At 36.0% G+C, this 14,729-nt stretch overlaps 1 protein-coding gene across 1 annotated transcript; it reads left to right on the top strand.

Moving 5' to 3' along the window:
- The first annotated feature begins 11,674 nt into the window (after positions 1-11,674).
- LOC128644392 (olfactory receptor 1361-like) lies at positions 11,675-12,619 on the top strand. Its single transcript, XM_053697020.1, has one exon. The coding sequence runs from the start codon at positions 11,675-11,677 to the stop codon at positions 12,617-12,619; it is 945 nt and encodes a 314-aa protein (XP_053552995.1).
- Positions 12,620-14,729: the final 2,110 nt, after the last annotated feature.

Below are 14,729 nucleotides of genomic sequence, written 5' to 3'. Positions count from 1 at the left end.
TGACCGGACATCGCCGCCACTTCAATAAATATATTAACCCCTATACCGCCACACTCCCGCCTCGCAAACATTAGTTAAATTTTATTAACCCCTAATCTGCCCTCCCTAACATCGCCGACACCTACCGACAGCCAATCAGAATTGAAGGGACGCCATCTTGGATGACGTCACTTAAAGGTACCGTCATTTAGTGTTAGTCGTCGGAAAGAGGATGCTCCGTGTCGGATGTCTTGAAGATGGACCCGCTCCGCTCCGGATGGATGAAGATAGAAGATGCCACCTGGATGAAGACTTCTGGCCATCTGGAGGACCTCTTCTGCCCGGATCGGATGAAGACTTCTGGCCGTCTGGAGGACCATTTCTGCCCGGTTGGGTGAAGACGTCTCAAGGTAGGGTGATCTTCAAGGGGTTAGTGTTAGGTTTTATTAAGGGGGGATTGGGTGGGTTTTAGAGTAGGGTTGGGTGTGTGGGTGGTGGTTTTAATGTTGGGTGGTATTGTATTTTTTTTACAGGTAAAAGAGCTGATTACTTTGGGGCAATGCCCTGCAAAAAGCCCTTTTAAGGGTTATTTGTAATTTAGTATAGGGTAGGGATTTTTATTATTTTGGGGGGCTTTTTTATTTTATTAGGGGGATTAGATTAGGTGTAATTAGTTTAAAAAAATTGTAATTATTTTATTATTTTCTGTAATTTAGTGTTTTTTTCGTAATTTATATAATTCAATTTAATTGTAATTAATTAATTGTAGTTAGTTTAGGGAATTAATTTAATTATAGTGTAGTGTTAGGTGTAATTGTAACTTAGGTTAGGTTTTATTTTACAGGTATATTTGTATTTATTTTAGCTAGGTAGTTATTAAATAGTTAATAACTATTTAATAACTATTGTACCTAGTTAAAATAAATACAAACTTGCCTGTAAAATAAAAATAAACCCTAAACTAGCTACAATGTAACTATTAATAATCTAAATAAAATTACTAGAATTAATTAAATTATTCCTATTTAAAACTAAATACTTACCTTTAAAATAAACCCTAGGCTAGCTACAATATAACTAATAATTACATTGTAGCTAGCCTAGGGTTTATTTTAAAGGTAAGTATTTAGTTTTAAATAGGAATAATTTAATTAATTCTAGTAATTTTATTTAGATTATTTTAAATTATATTTAAGTTAGGGGGGGTTAGGGTTAGACTTAGGTTTAGGGGTTAATACATTTAATATAGTGGCGGCGACGTTGGGGGCGTTGGGGGCGGCAGATTAGGGGTTAATAAGTGTAGTTAGATTGCGGCGACATTGGGGAAGGCAGATTAGGGGTTAATAAATATAATGTAGGTGGCTGCGATGTTGGGGGCATCAGAATAGGGGTTCATTTGTATAATGTAGGTGGCAGCGGTGTACGGAGCGGCAGATTAGGGGATAATAATATAATGCAGGTGGCAGCGATGTTGAGGGCGGCAGATTAGGGGTTAATAAGTGTAATATTAGGGGTGTTTAGACTCGGGTTCATGTTAGGGTGTTAGGTGTAGACATAAAATTGTTTCCCCATAGGAATAAATGGGGCTGCGTTAGGAGCTGAACGCTGCTTTTTTTTGCAGGTGTTAGGTTTTTTTTCAGCCGAATCTGCCCCATTGATTCCTAAGGGGAAATCGTGCATGAGCACGTTTTGCCAGCTCACCGCTACCGTAAGCAATGCTGGTATTGAGGTGAGATGTGGAGCTAAATTTTGCTCTCCGCTCACTTTTTTGCGGTTAACGCCGGGTTTAAAAAACCTGTAATACCAGTGTTGTTTGTAGGTGAGTGGTGAGCATAAACTGAGCGTTAGCACCGAACCCCTGTTAACGGAAAACTTGTAATCTAGGTTATAGTTTGCCTGACTAACTGCATACCAGCTAACTGAGTCATGAAGCCACTCTTGGACCTCCCATTAATGTAAAAGAATGTAAAGAAGCTAGGGCAGGTAATCTTCAACATGAGGAGACCACTCTTGGGTCTCCAATGATGAATGTTTTTTTTTTGGTAAGGGTTTATCGGTTATCTATATGTTTAAACAGATACATTTAAAAAATGGGGATATAGGACATAAATGGGATATATTTTCCTTGATTTTCATAATAAACTGTGTGGGGGGGGGGGAGACTAGTAATAGTGTAGAAGGTTCGCTATTGATGAAAAATAGTTCAATATTTTAAAGGGTGGTATATCATATGCTGTGGAGTCTTCTAATATAGGTAGGTAGAATAAACACTACTGTATCACATCTGTAACGGATATGTATGAAAATTTATCAATCCCATGTATAGAGTTGTTGTAATAAATACATAAAAAGTACTTAATAGTCCCAGTTTGATAAGAGGCTCCAGAATATGATTTACCTTTAGTGTTAAATATCCACCAATTAACCTGCATAACTGATCTAAAAGAGCCTATTGGGCTTAGGACTAGACACTAATCTTGGACTGTATAACTTATTGAGCAGCTAGACAAATGTAAATATCACTCAGCAGGTTAAATAGAATATTATCTAATACCTATAATTATATATTGGGTTCCTCGGCATGAATCACTGCCCAAGATATTTTTTATTTTTTTTATTTATTTATTATTATTTTTTTTAGTCCTAAGCAGGTAGGTGGCTTTCTTGGACGGGTCATTTCCAATGAGATTATGTGGCGGACTAGCAACTGAGAAAAAGTGCAAAAATGAAATAGATAATACGGGTATAGATATATTAGTTTAGATAGGAAATAGTCTATTAGCGGTCATATATTAGTAGTCTTAAGTATTAAGGTTTTATCTCATGGATATTTTATAGAATAAGTCTGCCACTTGAGTATGGGCCCTATATTCCCCGTGGCAAAAGGCTTAAGACTCCAAAACTTGGTATACTAAATGACTATCATATTAAGACGTCTATGATCAGCTATAGACAGATAATTCCTAAATTTGATCCTTGGAGGATAGCAGGAACAACATATACCCTAGGTTGGGTCACAAAGGACATAGCCATTTACTTTCTTCCTCCAAACTTAACTGTATATCCCATGTCAGATTTCAGATTCTATCTTTAAGGGTTAGAAGTGGAGGTGTCCCCTCTGTGTGTGCTCAGTTGCTAAACTATCTTTCTGATCCCAAGTACAAGTAAACATAACATCTTAGGTAAACTATGCAATTTGTAACTAACAAACTAAAAATTCTTTCCCACAGATCTGTTATTACTATGGGATAAATCAAAGATGTCATCATAGATTGGTATAACAAAAATGAAAGGCAACAAACTGCATATTTAAACAATATAACAAAGCCAGCATATCGGTCAAAATATTTAAATGAACGTATTGAAAATCCTTTAGATAACATCAAGGGGCATATATTTGCATCTACAGCAATAATATATATGGCATGTTAGGATACTTCCAAGTGTCTCACTCCCAGCTTTGGCAATGATCCAATGCCAAATCTACAGGGAGTGCAGAATTATTAGGCAAGTTGTATTTTTGAGGATTAATTTTATTATTGAACAACTACCATGTTCTCAATGAACCCAAAAAACTCATTAATATCAAAGCTGAATATTTTTGGAAGTAGTTTTTAGTTTGTTTTTAGTTTTAGCTATTTTAGGGGGATATCTGTGTGTGCAGGTGACTATTACTGTGCATAATTATTAGGCAACTTAACAAAAAACAAATATATACCCATTTCAATTATTTATTTTTACCAGTGAAACCAATATAACATCTCAACATTCACAAATATACATTTCTGACATTCAAAAACAAAACAAAAACAAATCAGTGACCAATATAGCCACCTTTCTTTGCAAGGACACTCAAAAGCCTGCCATCCATGGATTTTGTCAGTGTTTTGATCTGTTCACCATCAACATTGCGTGCAGCAGCAACCACAGCCTCCCAGACACTGTTCAGAGAGGTGTACTATTTTCCCTCCTTGTAAATCTCACATTTGATGATGGACCACAGGTTCTCAATGGGGTTCAGATCAGGTGAACAAGGAGGCCATGTCATTAGATTTTCTTCTTTTATACCCTTTCTTGCCAGCCACGCTGTGGAGTACTTGGACACGTGTGATGGAGCATTGTCCTGCATGAAAATCATGTTTTTCTTGAAGGATGCAGACTTCTTCCTGTACCACTGCTTGAAGAAGGTGTCTTCCAGAAACTGGCAGTAGGACTGGGAGTTGAGCTTGACTCCATCCTCAACCCGAAAAGGCCCCACAAGCTCATCTTTGATGATACCAGCCCAAACCAGTACTCAACCTCCACCTTGCTGGCGTCTGAGTCGGACTGGAGCTCTCTGCCCTTTACCAATCCAACCACGGGCCCATCCATCTGGCCCATCAAGACTCACTCTCATTTCATCAGTCCATAAAACCTTAGAAAAATCAGTCTTGAGATATTTCTTGGCCCAGTCTTGACGTTTCAGCTTGTGTGTCTTGTTCAGTGGTGGTCGTCTTTCAGCCTTTCTTACCTTGGCCATGTCTCTGAGTATTGCACACCTTGTGCTTTTGGGCACTCCAGTGATGTTGCAGCTCTGAAATATGGCCAAACTGGTGGCAAGTGGCATCTTGGCAGCTGCACGCTTGACTTTTCTCAGTTCATGGGCAGTTATTTTGCGCCTTGGTTTTTCCACACGCTTCTTGCGACCCTGTTGACTATTTTGAATGAAACGCTTGATTGTTCGATGATCACGCTTCAGAAGCTTTGCAATTTTAAGAGTGCTGCATCCCTCTGCAAGATATCTCACTATTTTTGACTTTTCTGAGCCTGTCAAGTCCTTCTTTTGACCCATTTTGCCAAAGGAAAGGAAGTTGCCTAATAATTATGCACACCTGATATAGGGTGTTGATGTCATTTGACCACACCCCTTCTCATTACAGAGATGCACATTACCTAATATGCTTAATTGGTAGTAGGCTTTCGAGCCTATACAGCTTGGAGTAAGACAACATGCATAAAGAGGATGATGTGGTCAAAATACTCATTTGCCTAATAATTCTGCACTCCCTGTACATATGTCAGCTAGTTTTGTGATCTTTCGCTTTCCAGGTGGATTATGGAGTAGCTCGATTCAAATTGAATTGATGTCCCTCATCATTAATTTCAATTAGTTGCGGTCCATCAGGATCTCTTTAACAGAATTTGTCCCTGAGATATTCCGGACCACATATTGCTGTACTTTATCGGTCCAAATACTGGGAGTAATCTCGTGGAATCTCTTATCTGCGCGATCCTTGCATGTGATCTCATGCTTGCCCAATGCCTCTGTTGGGGCTGCTAGGCCGTACCTCGCAAGACCTCCCCAGCACTCGCAGAATGATCCAGCAACCTGCTCTTGGGGCTCGGCTGCACCCTCCTGGTAGTGTGAGAGTGAAGAAAGGTAGGAGATCTCCAAGTTAGAGGGAGCGTTTGGCATCTTAAGCGTAGTATCGTAGCCCAGAGGCTGTAATAGACTGTCGCACTTTCATATCAGGGATTTCTCAAAATCTTCAAAGAGATTGTATAGAATTGTAGAGATTCTCTCCATGATGGCAAAGCTTGTTGTCGTTTATCTCAGTAATCTGAGAGGAGTGTTGACAGCTCCTGATGTTTAGAAGGTACCGAGTTATATAAAAAGGGTTGCTGTGATTCCAATAGTAGCGGATTACATCAGCCTGCTCATGGCCACCCTGACGAGCTTAGTCTAGGAACAAAGACACCGCAGGAGCTCGCATTCATGTTAAAAGGGTACTTGAATGTCTGTGACCTAGGAAGTCCCAAAAGTAGATTGAATTATTTTAGAACTTCGATAAAAAAGGTTTTGACCAAAAATTGGTCACTACTTTCTGATGAACCTACATTACCCTTTGGGGAAATTAAACCCCCAAATGTTATATCAGAGAGGTTATAGCATTAGAACAATGTTGGTGAAAAATGACCATGTGTTGAACAGAAAACATGGTTGCCTAGGGGTAAACTTGGCTGTTATCAATGTGGGAGTTGTGTCACGTGTAACACAATGTTATCAGGCACTACATTTAGCCATCCATACAAATATAAGAAATATACAATACGACATAGACTTTCATGTACGTCAGGCTTTGTTATTTACTATCTTACTTGCCCATGTGGGAAATTTTACATTGGTAAGACGTGTAACTCCTTTAGGGAGCATTTATCAAATTATAAAAGTGCTATTAGAGCAGCACTTAATGGACACAATGACCAGCCAATTGCCAGGCACTTTTTAGAAAGTGGACATACAGTAGCAATGATAAGAACCATGTTGATTGACAGAGTACCCCACTGAGGAAAGTATGCAACAGGGAGGAAGAACTGTTAAAAAGTGAGGCACAATGGATATACAGATTGGGAATGATGACACCCAAAGGGTTAAATACACACTTAGATTATTCCGAATTTTATTGAATTAGGTGTCTTTATGTTATATAGTAAATCTTCAAAACTGGCCAAATATGTAAGTAGAAGAGTATAAAAAATAAAAATTAATGTAATAAAAATATTAATGTAGTAGATTTATGCTGTGGATGGACATAAATGGTTAAAATGACACTAGGTAGTGATTCATGAAAGACCTGGAGGGATATGTTTGTTTATAGGGTGATCAGAGAATTAATATGCAAAATGAAGAAGAGTATTGCCTATGAACTTTTATGTCAAGGTGGTGTTGTTCCATTGCAATAACCTCACCTATTCATGTATTTGTAAAATGTTGCAAAACTCAAGTAGGTTAAAAAGTTGTAAATCATCATGAAAAGTCATAAAATGTTGCAATTTGGAAAAGGCAACATGGTTGATCGGTTGCAACTTGTAATAATGTATTCAACACAATTAGATACATACAATGTGGCTATAAATGTATATTGAATGAGTAGATGCCTAGCGCTAGTAAACCCCACCTCTATGACATGATGCCACATCCAATCAGGTAGCGGCGGGTATTTCTGAGAGTGTCCTACATGTACACCATACACGGAGCTCTGGAATGGCAACACAGAATGCCTAAATACATTTAATCCTAGTAAGGTATGTTAAATGATAATTTCATCGTTTATAGGAATATGTTTGTGCTGTGGTGAAGTAATTTCTGATACATACACTTAAGGAAATCTCTGAACAAAGAATATGTCAAATGTTTTTAATGTAACAAGGATGAATACAGATAGCAGGATATAGTGTTACATTGGGAGATTCATAGAATATTACACAAGTATTTTGGTATTTGTATGTAAATATTGGTATTGGTGTTTGATGTACAATACCTTTTTGTTGATGGTCTTGACAAAGGGTTAATGAACAAGCCAAAACGTTGACTTTTAATGGATGAATTTTGTTTATGCTAAATAAATTATGAGTATATTTTGGAAAAGATAAGACCTGTGAGTGCCCTCATATATTGAAAATGTGTGTGTGTGTGTGTGTATATATATATATATATATATATATATATATACTGTATATATATATATATATATATATATATATATATATATATATATATATATGTATATATATACACTCACACACTCTTTATTTGTATAGATACAAATGTGCCTGTAACTCATATTAGATGAGATTGCCGTTAAAGAAAACACATGAAATAGTCTACACCAAATAATGTTACATAGCAATAATAACGTTACGTAGCAATAATAATAATGACTGAGCATGCACGGAAGGTGATCAGCTGAGAACAGATTCTGTGGCACTCGGAGTTAATGAGAACGCTGAAGCGTACACTGTAGGTAAGCAAGTGAAGAAGCCAGCCGTAGCTAAAAGGACTCTCACTCTGATTCAACTGTGATGCAGGTACCTGTGAAATTGTTTTATGCTTGGGCTTAAAAGTCTTGCGGTTTTGACAGCCTGGTTCTGTCTTGTCAGTGTACATTGTGCGTTCTCCCTCAAAAGACGTAGTCTAATTCATTCACGGGTCCAATTCACTGTGTGGAGCCACCAATTTATGATCTCTGTTGTTAAGCTGCAATATCGTATCAACATATTGAAGGTCTAGTTCAGAACCAGAGCGTGTGTTTACACTTATGAGCCTGGGATATGGACATTTATTAAACGCTTTCAACAGCTGCAACTTTGGGGCCCCATTCTAAGATTGCTGGACTGGAATAATTGTATCTCAGTTCTACGTGATTAGTAATCTACAACAGTTGATACTTTGTATATGTTGAATGTGAGAGTGATATGAATATGACATAGATCTTGTGAGTTTGCCAGGTCTGTTCGTATGCAAGTGTATTTTATTGGGTTTGTTAACTGCAACTAAGGAAACGGGTGGAGGGTAGACGTTCTGATTTGTTTGTTTTTTGTTTGGAGGTACTTAGTAATAAAGCTTCTGGTAGACTATGTGTAGCCGGTGTCCCTCTTTGATTGACTGATAATATTGTTCAATCCTGTCTCTTTAAGTGGAAATGTAAATTATTTGGGACAGCTAGCACAGTTTTGTGAGCATTGAGATCTGAGAAATAATTTGTGCACCACCATATTTTTAATTATTTGTATTATATATATATATATATATATATATATATATATATATATATATATACACACACACACACACTCTTTATTTGTATAGATACAAATGTGCCTGTAACTCATATTAGATGAGATTGCCGTTAAAGAAAACACATGAAATAGTCTACACCAAATAATGTTATGTAGCAGAAAACAGTAATTAGTCCTTCGATAATCAGATCTGGGACTAAAGATTTTCCCCTGGGTTAAAGCAAATATAAAAACAAAACCTAAATTATGTATCAGACAATAAATGTATATATATATATATATAACTGATTTAAGGCAAGGCTATTTCAATTAGTACAATCTTTTCATCTTTCCAGGTGAGAATAAAATACATTGCATTGAATGTAATAGTATATTTATATCATAATATAATCTCAATAAATAATTCTGACAATATTATTTTTATTGCATAATTGCAGCAGAGCTGAATTAAAAGATATTACAAGTTAAATTGAGAATGTCATCTATCTATCATCTATCTATCTATCTATCTAACAAACTATCTATCTAGCTATATTCTATTGTACCACTAGATAGATGGATAGATAGATAGATAGATAGATGGACTGATAGTTTTAGATGAACAAATGAACAGAACAGATATCTCTCCCAGAAACCCATATGCTGTGTATATATTAGGGATGTGCATTCTGCTGTTTCGTTAGCAAACAAATGTCAAAAATGGCGATCGCCAGCAGCATTTGGGTCTATTCCAAGCCAGATTTCTTCTTGTTTAAGTGCAACACACAAAGAGCAGGATTTCCACAGATTCTTGTGTGTTGCACTTTCACAAGAAAAAACCTGGCTTACCAAAAAAGAGGCATTGCATCATACCAAGGAGTATACTGGTCACAGAGCAGAAAGAAAGACAGAGGAATGAATATTTTTACAGTATAAAAATGACTGTTTTATATAAAGGGTTCCTGTTTAAGTCGCTCTAATGGTAATGTGGTCCAGCGATATCACGTAGCATGACACTTGTAATCTGACCCTAATTTAACTTTACTTGAGTGTTACAAGTTGAAAGTCATGGATTGTGCTCGATCGAAAACTGAGACTGCGCTAGAATATTTATTGCAACTTTAGACCTGAAGTAAATTGTAAGGGTTAAAAAAAGTTGTACAAAACACATCCAAGACAAATTAAAATAAGGTATTATACACATATATACAGTTTTTAATAAAAATATATAGTTAATTTTACTAATAGTGTTCTAAAAGGATTAAAAGTTATATGGTATATGGCAAAGTATTTGACTGGGAAGGGCTCCAATGTGTGAGTGTATATATATATATATATATATATATATACACCAGGGGTTAAAAGATGGTCTCACACACACTTTGCGACTCATTAGGTATTGTCTTAAAGCTTGATAAACTGTTTTAGCCACCCCTGACGATATAACTTATAAGCTTGATTTACATTCATGAGATGTTGCCTTAGTAGCTTGATAAACTGTTTTAGCTACCCTTGAGTATTTAAGTTATAAACCTGACATACATTCTTGTTATTTTTTAACAAAGGATAGCCCTACTACAGGATTAGATCTAGTGCTGTGCGCAAGCACACACGTCTATACAGTGACATCATCCTCCTATGCAAATTAGCCATGCGGTCTGAGGAGGAACACCACAGACGTCGGAGGTCAATTCTCTGCGCCTGTTTTTTCAACACACTATTTGGATGGTTGCCTAGCCATGGTCCAAGCATAAACTTATTAGACTACACACTGAGGCATAACAGTGAGTACTAACGACTCAAGTAACATTGGGGGAACAAAGCGCATAATGGTTAGAACATAAACATGCTGACAAGCCTATTTTTAGCTATCATATCTTGCAAACAGAGGTTTTTTTATGCGATCCTTTAACTCCGGTGGGGATTAAACCATGGTATGTGTATTGCCTATAACTGGTGACCAATATATTTGATAATATGACTAACATCTGTGATCTGGGTGTTCAGATGTAATCAATATTAAGGTTGATATGTGAATGTGATAAGGTACATGTAGATATATGTATAGATTAATAGGTGGTGAGAGATTTATTGCACTGAGGTTTGATTTTATTTGTTCCATTTCTTGCGCTGATTTACTGCCATAGGATGTTGCAACTGTTAAACAATAGTGGATACTATGTTACATATGTATCTGTATACTCCAGGTGATGTGCTTAGATAGACTTTATATATTAGCATTAGGATAATATGGAATGTAATGGGGGCTGTTGCCATGACAACTCCGGTTTTGGTGCAATTTGCACTAAATGTTTGATGGGTGTGGCTTAATGTGTTTATATTGCACAGTGTTCCCTTGTATGTTTGTTCTGGTCTGAGGAAGAGGTCTAAGGACTCCGAAACGTTACCACAATTAAATTTATTTTATCTAAAATCCAGCGAGTACAGTCCTTTGTTGGAATTGACTGTGAATACTACTGACTTGGCACCCTGGTTGATGACTGAAAGATATTGTGAGTGCAGATACACATGGAGGATATATATATATATATATATATACACACATACATATATAAATAATTAAAAATAAAAATAAAATTTTCTTCTATGTGAAGAACATAGGACTGCAAAGTATTCTTAACTGACTTTGGGTTTAGCACAGTTGGTCTAATGCGGTGTCTGGTTAGCGCCCATAGAAATCTATCTGAAGTCCTGAAGTTAACATGTCTCGGGCTTTCACTTGCATGATAAGTATAAGAAATCAGATTTTCTTGTATTATATATTATAGGGGGTTCAAATAATTGAAACAACGCTTATCTAATGGACTGGAATTTAATTTAAAAGGAAACAAAAAAACAACCAAGTTGTGTGCACAATTTTAAGTGATAAACGCTAAAAACAATGTTAAACGACCCCATGTTTTTAGAGGTTCATACATACCTGTATACAGTCAGTAGAGGACAACTGCATGTACTGAATATATGCTTTAAATAGATCCTAATGTGCAGAGGAACAAAATATTTAAAACACATCCATCATGGAAATGGTTTTTCTAAATATATTCCTAGTCATTGTAGTAACATATATGTTTACTGAAATGAAAGAATGTTCTTTTCTTTCTGATCCTTAGTTTTATTTTATTTTTTTTAAAAGGAAATGCGGGAACAAAATCAAACAGTAGTCAAAGAATTTCTGCTTCTTGGATTTGGAAATCTCCACAGCTTCAAGACCCTATTTTTTATCTTTTTTCTGCTTCTTTATATTGCAACATTATTTGGAAATATGCTGGTTATTTTCCTAGTTGTGACCTGCCAGAGTCTTCACTTCCCTATGTATTTCTTCCTCAGCAACTTGTCTTTATCTGAAATTCTATTCACCACAAATATTGTACCAAATATGCTACGTCTTGTTTTACTAGGAGGAGGCACCATGTCTGTTACTAGTTGCCTTATCCAGTTGTATCTGTTAGGTGTCCCAACCGTCGCCCAGTGTTTGCTTCTGGCTGCAATGTCATTGGATCGTTATCTTGCCATTTGCCATCCATTGCATTATATGTCCATCATGACCTTCAACTTTCAAGTACGAATTGTCACCATTTGTTGGTTGTTGGGATTTTTGCTGACATTTGTCATATATATTTTCTTAACCAGGTTACAATTCTGTAACTCCAATGTAATTCCTCATTTTTATTGTGATATTGCCCCACTTGTAAAGCTTTCTTGTTCAGATACCTCCACTCTGAACATGGTCACATCTACGGTTTCCTTTACTGTAGTTGTTTCACCATTTTTGTTTATCATTGTAACTTATATCTCTATTTTTGTTACTATTCTTGGGATCCCAACTGCTAGTGGGAGACAAAAAACATTTTCCACGTGCAGCTCTCACTTGACAATAGTGTGCACTTATTATGGCACACTTACAACAATTTATATAGTCCCATCAAATGATCATTCAATAAATGCTAACCGAGGTCTGTCCTTACTTTATACCTCAGTAACCCCATTGTTTAACCCAATTATATACAGTCTACGAAATCAAAGTATGAAGAGAGCAATACACAGGTGTGTCCAAGATTTTAGGAAACAGATCGGAATATGAATTTATTGTAACATTTTAAAAGAATCGGAAAATATGGGTTAAAGTGACAGTGCACTGTAAAATAGTTTTTACCATAATGTGTTTCCAATGACTGCAGAGTATAAAATATATGTGAATATATTACTCCTTCATGTTTATTTTTGTATTTGATATGTTTTGCTCTTTAAAATCACAACCCATCAAAATGGGTTGAGCTTGAGATGATATCAGTTATCCTTATTTTAACACTTTGTGTACAACAACATGCTTCTTTATATTGTATATATCTGTCTGTAAACCAATCCCCATTATGTAGAGAGAACAATTGAAAATTAACATTGTATTGCTTATTTCTTCTACCTCCTACTGGGAGTGTAATTTATTCTGCTGGCTATGTTTACACAGCTTTTCTATAGCCTATACTTAAGTATATAAACTTTCAGTATAGGTAATGAGCTATTTGTACATAATTTAATACTCTCCAGCAGGTAAAATGAATCATTGGGAACAAATTTAAGGGGGAAAATTAGAGTTAACTGTTCCTTTAATTGAATACAAAGCACAATATCATAATGGAATTAAAAGAAAAAGATCTATTTGTTTATAAATCAGCAATGCCAATATACACAGAGAAATGAGAAGACAATAAAAGAAGTATCAATATGAATATTATTTCTTTCAACCAAAAGTTAAAAAAAATTCTAAATGCAAAAATGACACACCTTAATTTGTTATGGCATGTCATTTTAGCATAACTGATCTTGGCTAATTATCAGCAAGATTACAAGTGTTGCGGTGCGGCTATACCACTGAAAAATTGGCCTTTGCGTGCGGAATGGCAGGTCTCCAGTTTTACAAGTCGCGGCAGTACAGCTATACCACAAGCTTTTTAGCCTGTACTGCAACTCTCCATTCTGCACTCAAAAAATGGCTTTTGACGGTGGAATTTTCAGGTCAGGCTATTACTCTAGCGTTATAGCTTATACCGCAATGATCCATTCCGCGATCAAAGATCAGTAGTTATGGATTTTGCAAAGCAAAAAGTTTCATAAAACTCATAACAAAAATGTTACAAAGTACACTAACACCCATAAACTACCTATTAACCCCTAAACCGCCATTTCCCTGCATCGCAAATACTATATTAAACCTATTAACCCCTAATCCGCCTCCCACCCACATCGTCAGCACTAAAATAAAGTATTAACCCCTAATATGCCGCCGCCCCCACATCGCTACTACTAAAAATTAACCTATTAACCCCATAAACCGCCGCCCCCCACATCGCAAATACTAAACTAAAATTACTAACCCCTAAGCCGCCGGCACCCCACAACGCAACGCACTAAATTAAACTATTAACCCCTAAACCTAACACCCCCTAATTTTAAATGAATGTTACAATATAACTACATTTAAAAAAAAAATTAGCTTTGAAATAAAAAAAATAACTAAGCTTAAACTATAAATAAACATAATATAACTATTTTAAAAACTAAAATATAAAAAATATAAAAATCTAAGTTACAAATTTGGAAATTCCTAACACTATGAAAGAATTAATAAAAACTAACTAAATTACTAATAATAAAAAAAAATCCAAGATTACAAAAAATAATAAACAAAATTATCCAAAATAATACAAATTAAACCTAATCTAATACCCGTATGAAAACAAAAAAGCCACCCTAAAATAAAAACACCCCCTAGTCTAACAATAAACTACCAATAGCCCTTAAAACTGCCTTTTGTAGGGCATTTCCCTTAAAGGGACAGTAAACACCAGAATTTTTGTTGTCTAAAAAGATAGATAATCCCTTTATTATTACCCATTCCCCAATTTTGCATAACAACACAGTTATAATAATATACTTTTAACCTCTGTGATTACCTTGTATCTATGCCTCTGCAAACTGCCCCCTTATTTCAGTTATTTTGACAGACATGCATTTTTAGCCAATTAGTGCTTGCTCTTAGGAGCTTCACGTGCTGGAGCTCAATGTTATCCATATGAAACACATGAACTAACGCCCTCTAGTGGTGAAAAACTGTCAAAATGCTTTCCGATTAGAGGCAGTCTTCAAGGTCTAAGAAATTAGCACATGAACCTCCTAGATGTAGCTTTCAACTA

This window comes from Bombina bombina, unplaced genomic scaffold (assembly GCF_027579735.1).
Source record: "Bombina bombina isolate aBomBom1 unplaced genomic scaffold, aBomBom1.pri scaffold_773, whole genome shotgun sequence".
NCBI lineage: Eukaryota > Metazoa > Chordata > Amphibia > Anura > Bombinatoridae > Bombina > Bombina bombina.
This window is presented reverse-complemented; position numbering and strand designations above follow the sequence as displayed.

What these genes read in the sequence shown, in the direction of transcription:
- LOC128644392 (XM_053697020.1), top strand. Translation starts at nt 11,675, where the DNA reads ATGCGGGAACAAAATCAAACAGTAGTCAAAGAATTTCTGCTTCTTGGA.